This window comes from Ixodes scapularis, unplaced genomic scaffold (genome assembly GCF_016920785.2).
Source record: "Ixodes scapularis isolate PalLabHiFi unplaced genomic scaffold, ASM1692078v2 PGA_scaffold0__279_contigs__length_252992795, whole genome shotgun sequence".
Classification (NCBI taxonomy): domain Eukaryota; kingdom Metazoa; phylum Arthropoda; class Arachnida; order Ixodida; family Ixodidae; genus Ixodes; species Ixodes scapularis.
In genome coordinates, this window is record NW_024609835.1 from 44,291,352 (window position 1) to 44,300,485 (window position 9,134).

The 9,134-nt window shown below is 54.4% G+C and overlaps 1 protein-coding gene across 1 annotated transcript; it reads right to left on the reverse strand.

Moving 5' to 3' along the window:
* Positions 1 to 5,589: 5,589 nt before the first annotated feature.
* LOC120836538 lies at positions 5,590 to 7,763 on the reverse strand (the record flags this gene model as incomplete). The annotated part of the gene is made up of 2 exons (XM_042291787.1): positions 7,744 to 7,763; positions 5,590 to 6,499 (listed from the first exon to the last, which is right to left on the reverse strand). Coding segments are annotated over exons 1-2 (930 nt in total), but the record flags the coding sequence as incomplete, so codon positions are not given.
* Positions 7,764 to 9,134: the final 1,371 nt, after the last annotated feature.

Here is a 9,134-nt window from a genome sequence, read left to right on the forward strand (position 1 = left end):
GCATGATCGTGTGTACAGGTGGACGGTCTTGGGGAGCTTGGACCAGTAATACTTTTCACGAATACGGGCCAGTGTCCGGCTGCATCCAAGGTGTCCGGATGTCGGGTTGTCGTGACATGCTTGAAAGATCTCCCCTCGAAGGTCGGTCGGGATTACCAGCAGCCACGGCGAGTTGTTGTCCCCGAAGTTCTCTTTAGAGAGTACACCTTGTCGAATGGGGGTCCATATCACAAGAACGAATGACATTTCAGCGAACGGCGACATTTGAGCGAATGGTCGTTTTAGCGAATAACGGGGCCGCGCGTTAACCCATCCGTCGCGCTGCGCTTTACGCCGCTTCGCGGCGACAGTCTGCGGCAACTCGTTACAAAAATATAAACTCACTTGGCCCACCCGAAAACGCCGCTTCGCGGCGTCCGACTATTCGCTAAAGTGTCATTCGATGAAACGTGGGCGTTCGCTAAAACGTCATTCGATCAAGTGAGTGCCTCCCGTCGAATGGCGAAGGTCGACACGGTTCGTGAGAAAACACGGGGTACGGTACCGCCGTGCCCTTCCAGGTGCTCGATTAAGGCTCGCAGTTCCGGATCGTCTCGTTGACGTCGTGCCATGTCATCGGTGTTCCCTGCCCCTAGAAAGCACTCGTCATCATCGTCGTCGCTGCTGCCGGAAGGTGTTTCGACAGGGGCCCTGGACAGGCAGTCAGCGTCGCTGTGCTTGCGTCCTGACTTGTAAACCACAGTCATGTTGAACTCTTGTAGTCGGAGGCTCCATCGAGCGAGGCGTCCTGACGGGTCCTTGAGGTTCGCAAGCCAGCAGAGCGAGTGGTGGTCCGTGACTACGCGGAACGGGCTTCCGTACAAGTACGGACGAAACTTCGTGATTGCCCAGACGACCGCAAGGCATTCTTTCTCAGTCGTGGAGTAATTTCTCTCTGCCTTGGACAGTGTCCGACTTGCGTAGGCGATGATTCTTCCGGTGCCTTCTTGTACTTGAACTAGTACCGCGCCAAGTCCTGCGTTGCTTGCGTCAGTGTGAATCTCGGTGTCCGCATCCTGATCGAAATGTCCAAGAACCGGAGGCGTCTGGAGTCGTCGCTTCAGCTCGTCGAATGCCTGCTGCTGTTCCTCGGCCCATTCGAACCTCTCGGCGTCCTTCGTGAGGTTTGTGAGTGGTGCTGAAATCCGTGCGAAATCCCGAACGAAGCGACGATAGTAGGCGCAAAGTCCAAGGAATCTTCTCGCGGCCTTTTTGTCTGTCGGCGCTGGAAATGACGCGACGGCGCGAGTCTTCTCAGGGTCTGGGCGCACGCCTTCGTTGCTAACCACGTGACCTAGAAACTTCAGTTCGTCATAGGCGAACCGACACTTTGACGGTTTGAGGGTGAGTCCACCGGTCCGTATGGCTTGAAGAACAGCTCGGAGTCATCGCAAGTGCTCGTCGAAGTCGCTGGAAAACACCACGACGTCATCGAGGTAGACCAGACAGCTCTGCCACTTCAGTCCTGCCAGTACGGTGTCCATAACACGCTGGAAAGTTGCTGGAGCCGTGCCCAGTCCGAAGGGCATCACCTTGAACTCGTACAGCCCATCTGGCGTGACGAAAGCTGTCTTCTCTCGGTCCCGTTCGTCGACTTCGATCTGCCAGTAACCGCTCTTCAGGTCCATCGATGAGAAGTATCGAGAGTGGCGCAGCCGGTTTAACGTGTCGTCGATTCGGGGGAGTGGGTAGACGTCTTTCTTCGTCACCGTGTTCAGCGGCCGGTAGTCCACGCAGAACCGAAGCGTTCCGTCCTTCTTCTTAACCAATACGACTGGAGAGGCCCACGGACTGCTTGATGGTTGGATTATGTCGTCGTTCAGCATCTCTTGAACTTGCTGCTGGATCACCTCCCTTTCTTTAACAGAGACTCTGTACGGTGATCTATGCACAGGGCGCGCGTCGTCCTCGGTAAAGATGCGGTGCTTCGCAACGGCTGTTTGGCGTACCTTCGACGACGTCGCAAAGCAGTCACGGTATTCGGCGAGGAGGTTAATCAGCTGCCGTCGTTTCGGGTCCGGAAGCTTAGGGTCGATGTCGAGTTGCGCTGGCGACGTACCGTCTTGCTGAGGTGGCGAGGATTCATCAGTAATGGCGGCGATTTCGGCGGAGTTTCGGAGATCCTCGACGTGGCCAACGGCTGCACCTTTTGTGAGGTGTTGCGTTTCATTCCGGAAGTTCGTCACGAGGACCACAGTGCGGCCATCCTGAAGTTCAGCTACTCCTCGTGCGACGCCTATTCCTCTTCCCAGGAGCAACTGGAGGTTACCTTCCAGAAGAACTTCGCTACGGGTAGCTGCATCGGTCACGACGGGTACGACAACACTTGATCGCGGCGGCAGATTCACGTGGTCGGCAGCGACTCGGATGGCGGCTGACGCAGTTTGGAGTTTCTCTGAAGGCGGAACAGGCGTCCGCAGCGTCAATCTGTTTTCTCCAAGGTCGATGACGGCGCCGTATTCACACAAAAAGTCCATGCCGAGAATGACGTCTCTGGAACAGTCTTGTAGAATGACGAATGACGACGTCTCTGGAACAGTCTTGTAGAATGACGAATGACGACGCGCCGTGAATTTCGACGCGAGCGGTGCACCTCCGAACAGGTGTGATGAGGTGTCCTCCTGCGGTTCGTATTTGGGGTCCATCCCACGGCGTCGTGACTTTGCGAAGGCGGCGGGAGAGCCTTCCACTCAAGACTGAGTAGTCTGCTCCGGTGTCCACCAGTGCCGATGCGTCGTGGCCGTCGATGATGACGTTTAGGTTTGTTGGACACCGTTTCAGGAGCGTCGTTTCGGTCTCCGGTAGCGTTCGAGTGGGGGCCCTCAGACGTTCGTGGAGGATCTTGGCGTCGGTCGTCTTCGGCAACTCCACCTCCAGGGGTTGCCGCGCCTAGTTTCCCCGGCGTGGAGCGAGGGGCGACAGGCTTTCACGTCGGGGTCGGTGCATCGGCGAAGCTGGACGTCGTGGTGAAGGCGATCGGAACGCTCGGCGGGACGCAGGCTCGGGGGACTGAAGTCGTCGCAGATACTCGTCGATCTCCCGAGGGCGTTCACCATGCCTGGGGCGCGGGTCGCTTGGGTGGAATCCGCGCAGCCCGAGTCGTCGGTATGGGCATCGGCGGTACAGATGGTCAGCTTCCCCGCAGTGGTAACACAGCGGGCGTCGGTCGGCCGTCCTCCAGACGTCTGTCTTCCTCGGCGCAGGTCGGTCTGGGTGAACGTGCGCCTGATCTTCCTGTCGTCGGGGATACTGCGGCGTTGGGGCGTCTCTTCCGGGTGGCGCCGCGGCTTGGCGGGGAGCTTGCGGCAGTCGTCGGGCTATGGCAGCGTAGCTCAACGTCGGTTCCTCCGGTGCCACCGTGGTGACGGGAACCTCTGGTTGGAGCGCCCATTTTACTTCCTCGCGCACAGCCTCGGCAATGGAGAGTGTCGCTGGACGACTTGCGGCTGGCAGCAACTGGCGGAGTTCCTCCCGGACGACCTCCCGGATAATTTCGCGGATGTCCGTACCAGGAGCGTTCTCGCCGCCAAGCAGCGCGGTTGCAGCGACACTTGGATGTCGCTGGTAGTGTGAAGCGCGCGCTTGGAGGGCGCGCTCGATGTTTGTCGCCTCGGTGACGAAGGCTTCGACGGTGCCCGGTGGGTTGCGCACGAGGCCTCCTAAGATGTCGTCTCTCACCCCGCGCATGAGGACCCGCAGCTTCTTGTTGTCTGTGGCTCGTGGGTCGGCATGGGCGCTCAGGCGGAGGACATCTTCTACGAAGCTTGTGATGCTTTCGTCGGGGCCCTGCGTTCGAATTCGGAGGAGATCTTCTGCCTTCTCCCGTCGGTGTAGGGTGGCGAACGTCCGCTGCAACTCGGCCACACAGATGTCCCACGACGTAAGCGAGGCCTCGTGATTCTCGAACCAATGCCTCGCAGTACCCTCCAGCGAAAAGTAGAGGTTCTGGGGGCACTGCTCCGCAGTCCATCCGTTGTGCCGCGCCACACGCTCGTAGTGCTTGATCCAGTCTTCGACATCCTCATGGATCTCGCCGTGGAGGGGAGTCGGCGTACGGGGAGCGGCGGGCAGGTAGACGACAGCGGCGGGGGTCGGCGACTGGTCGGCCATCGTCGGCTTCGTTGGCTGCTTGGTCCTGGGCGGCAGAAGTCCGAATTCCGGGTGTAGGCCTTGGGTGCGACGACTGAACCAAATCTCGGTGTGCCTTCGTCGGTTCTTCGTGGGCTTGGCGTCGGACTTGCATTGCGAACCCTCGGAGGGGAACGCTGCACGGGCATGCGTTACCCCGCACCTCCACCAATATGTCACGGGTGGTGACCAAAAACAATAGATGAACAGGAAGAAATAAACGTTTAATGTGGCGAACCTGTGCCAAAAATAAAAGAGTACAAAAGGTAATAACAAAGCGTCGCGGGCGTCGAAGTCGGCGAAACCGCAGGATCGAGCGCTGGGGCGAGACTGACTCCGCTCGCCTTGCGGAATCCCTTATGTACCCTCGTGGGTTTCTGGATCGTTCGGCGTAGAAGGTTCGGCGCGTGGAAGATTCTAACCTCGAATCAGCAAGACGGTTCTCGAATTCACCAGAACCTTACATTACAGTGTCAACAAAAATGCGTCTCCGCGGCCAGGAATCGAACCCTGGCTTTCAGCGTGGGAAGCAAGCGCGATAACCGTTAGGCCACGCGCGCGCTGCCTGCTTGGCCAGCTGCGCGCGGCAATATATATATATATCAGGGTGTCGAACCGGAACCGAACCGAACCGAAAACCGGAACCGAACCGGTATTTTTTCCGGAACTGAACCCGAACCCGAACCGTTATATTGTTATCGCGATGAACCCGCACCGGAACTGAACCGGAAAAAAAAAAATAACGGTTCCCTGCTCATGTCAAAACGGTTCGGCCACGCGCTGTTGACAATGAATGTGCTATCAATGCCATTTGTTTTTTAAGTGCCGTCAACTGACACACACCTCGCTTACATATTTTTCTTCTCCACTCAGTCTTAGGAATATAAACGCTGCATCCATGAATCTTGACAAACGCTGCATCCATGAATCTTGACAGAACCAGTATTGCGCTGGTCGCGGCTTGCACGAAAGAGAATTGGAAGGCTGTGCAAAAAAAAAAAAAATCGCGTCACGGGATTTTGTTTTCCTACAATCTCGTAAATCCTAAATGCTGCTCATTTCATAACACGTTTCTAGAACGCGCGAATTCTTGAAGCTTGCTTCCATCGGAATGAGACAAGAAAAGGCTGTTGTTGTTGTTGAAAAACTTTATTGAGTTGAAAGATTTAGGAAAGGGAAGGGGAGAAAGGGGAAGAAAAAGGAGAGAGTGGTTGTGTGCCCCTATTCCGGGGCTCCAAGTGCGGAGTGAACTCGGAGTGCTCGGGCCACGAGCAGCCTCTGCTCGCTAGCCGTCGCGTACTTGAGTCCCACTTTCCACTCCTCGAGTTTGGGCTCCTCGACTGGAGCCAGTCCTGGGAGGTTCTTGCATGCCCAGACAACGTGATAAACGCCCACCCAGGGCTCACCACAGAAGCGACAGTCCGCCGTGGCGTACCGCTCTGGGTACCACAGATGTAGCTGGATCGGTGTGACGAACGTGTCCGTCTGAAGTCGTCTCCACGTGAACTCTTCTTCTTTGCTGAGACCTTTGGCCGGCCCAGGATATTCTGCCCTATGTGTTCGTAGAGCCTTTAAGGCCTCACTGTAAGTGAGCGCACTGTCCAGATCCCTCTGGGGCAGAACCGAGTCCCGGTATAACGCACCTCGGGCCGCAGCATTCGCCGCCTCGTTTCCGACTTGCCCCATATGGCCGGGGGTCCAGATCAGATGTACTCCCTCTACTGCGGTTTTGCGGAGGAGCCTTAGAGCTGGTTGACCCAGGACCCATCGCGCAAAGTTTTGACAAGCTCTTTGTGAATCCGAAATTATCGTCGCACGAGGATTGCAAACCACCGCCAATGCTATGGCCGCCTCCTCCACTTGTTCAACCGTGTGCGCTCGTATGGAGGCGACGCGTCTGATCTGCCCTTGCGCACTGGCCACCGCTACTGCAGCCACCCCCAGCACCGGACCGGCCCCATCCACGTACAGGGTTCCCTCTCTGCTGTCCCAGGAACGCGCTAGGGCCACCGCTCGCGCTTGTCTCCGTTCCGCATTCCTATCCGGGTGCATGTTGCGGGGGATTCTACTGATCGTGAATCTCTGCCGGGTCTCAGCCGGCAGCTCTTCCCCCGCGTCTCCGGGCCCGTGAGAACCGCCGGGTACTGCCATTCCCAGTTTGTCCAGAAGCCACGCTCCATTCACTGTGGAAGAGAGTCGCTTCAGCTGTGACACTAGTTGAGCTTCATGAAGTTCTTCTATGGTGTTATGCACCCCAAGTTTAAGCAGTTTCTCGGTCGCCGTACGCTCCGGTAGCCCCAGCGCGTTTTTGTACGCTCTCCTTATCAGTACGTTTAGCTTTTCCATCTCCGCCTTGTTCAAGTTCAGGTACGGAGTGCCGTACGTCAGTCTGGCAATAATGAAGGCCTGGACCAACTGTATTGCCTCTTTCTCCTTTATACCGTGTCTACGGTTCCTAATTCGCCTCATCATACCGCACACCTGCGTGGTCATGGCGTCCAGTCTGTCGATAGTCGACTTGTTCCCCCTCCCCTGTTGTAGAAGCTGGCCCAGAATCCGAACCTCCGCTGGTTTTGGGACCCGGACCCCATCTATCACCACGTCAATGTGATCGACTAGCTTATCGCGAGGGTTTCGGAAGACAAGAAGCTCAGATTTCTCCGGGGCGCACTTAAGCCAGCATCTCATAACGTATACTCTCCGACGATATCCGCCGCCGCCTGAAGCTTCTCTTCTATTTCCGCGTCACTGCCCTCCCTGCACCACAGGGTGATGTCATCCGCGTAGATGGCATGCTCCACGTTCGGAACCGCCCTCAGCGCTTCTGGTAGACCCCGCAGCGCAAGGTTGAACAGGAACGGGGAAAGTACTGCCCCTTGCGGCGTACCCCTGGAACCCAGTCTGTATGTCCCAGATTGCATACTTCCCAACGTCAACGTGGCTGTCCTGTCCGTCAAGAAACTGCGGACATATTCGAAGGTTCTTCTCCCGCAGTTAACTGTGCTGAGACCCCTAAGTATGCTTTCGTGCGAAACATTATCAAACGCGCCTTTCAAGTCTAAAGCTAGAAGGCATCTCGTTTGGCCGCTCCTCGGATTCTCCAGTATATCCTTATATATCCACAAGAGTATGTCCTGCGTCGATGTGTGAGGTCTGAACCCGAACTGCGTGTTCGGAAGGAGTTGTTCCTTGTCTAGATATTTCATAACCCTGGAGTTTATGACTCGTTCGAACGCCTTGCCCAGGCAAGATGTAAGCGAAATCGGCCGCAGATTTTCTAGCTTGAGCTCCTTTTTGGGTTTTGGAATGAAGCGAATGTCAGCAACCTTCCAACTATCTGGAGTAAGCCCGCGCTCCCAGAAATGTTCGTTGAAATGGCGTACCAGCTCTTTCAGGTCCCCTTCCCCTAAGTTGTAGAGGAGTTTCGCTGTGAGGGAGTCCGGTCCGGGTGCTGCGCCCTTCCTCATAATCCCGAGCTCATACTCCAACTCCGCGACAGTAATTGGCCTGACTAATTCAGGGTTTTCCTGCCCTTCATACTCCACGATTTCTCCTATGGATTCCAAACACAAATACCTTTCCGCCAGCCGATCCATGATCTGCTTGCGGTTCCCGGGTAACTTATGTATCAGTTCCGCTAAAAGGCGGTGACGGGCGGCCGCTAAACGGCCGCCCGTCACCGCCTTTGCCCTACTCGGATCGATTAAGGCCCTAAGCATCCTCCATGCCTGAGCCGTGCCTAGGCTTCCCCGTACAGAGTCACACAGGCCATACCAGTTCTTCCTAAAGAAAAGGCTGTGGAGTTTGATAATAATGCATCCGGTTTCGTGAAGGCACTTAGAAGCTAACATATTTGTGAGACAGCGAACTCTTCTATTTTAATATTTATCCTATTAAGTCCTTCTGGCGTTACGTTCGGTGAAGTGTTTTTCTCCTTGTTTAATGAAAACTTCTTTAAGGGTCTAATTTGAGTTACCGAAGGCTAGTTCAAATAAAGAAAGCTGTATTTTCTCCCCACTGTTCCTTCAATTGCTTACACGCCGAGGTGGCGGGATAGTTAGCGAGTTCTACTTGTAAGTGGGTTTGTAAGGAGGTCGCGGATTTTACAGCTATTGCGTCGGACCCAATTAGATGAAGTCCGAATGAGTAAACGTCGGTGAGGTAACCTTTGAGTGCACATAAAGAAACCATTCCTGGTAGAAATCCCTGAGCCTTACACTACGATGTATCCCGTTTCGTATGTGCTGATTTCAGATGTTTTATTTGTAATTTAGTTTGATGTTGGAATTTGTCATTTATAATTTCCGAACCGGTTCGCGAACCGGTTCAGCGCTCCGAACCGGTTCGCGGATCGAATTAATCGAACCGGAACTGAACCGGAACAAAATTAATTTACCTGAACCTGAACCGTAACCGAACCCGTATTTTTTTCGGTTCGACACACTGATATATATATATATATATATATATATATATATATATACCGGGTGTTTTTGCGAAGACTTTAAAAAATCCTAAAAATTAGGGCGATTGAAAAAAGGAGAAACTCTCTTCGGGAACAAACTACCAGCCACGGCGGACGTCAGGAATTGCCAAAAACCTACTAATTAGCAAGATAATTAATTAAAACTTGTTAATTAACTTTTTAATTAGGGAAAATAGACATATGGTTCCAATTAGAAACTTGCTGAGCGTCAACGAAAACCACTAAATCAGTCATTTTCAGAAAGACTTTGAGCGCGCGAGACGAGTAGTAGTGCACTAAAGTTACCACTCGTGGAGCAGGTACAAAGCTAGCGGTTGCGGTAAGGCGCCCCGCGCGATTTTTCCGTCCCTTATCTAGCCCCAGCCCTGTACCTGCTCCACGAGTGGTAATTTTAGTGCGCTACTACTCTTCTCAAGCGCTCAAAGTCTTTCTGAAAATGACTGATTTAGAGGTTTTTGATAACGCTCAGCAACTTTCTAAT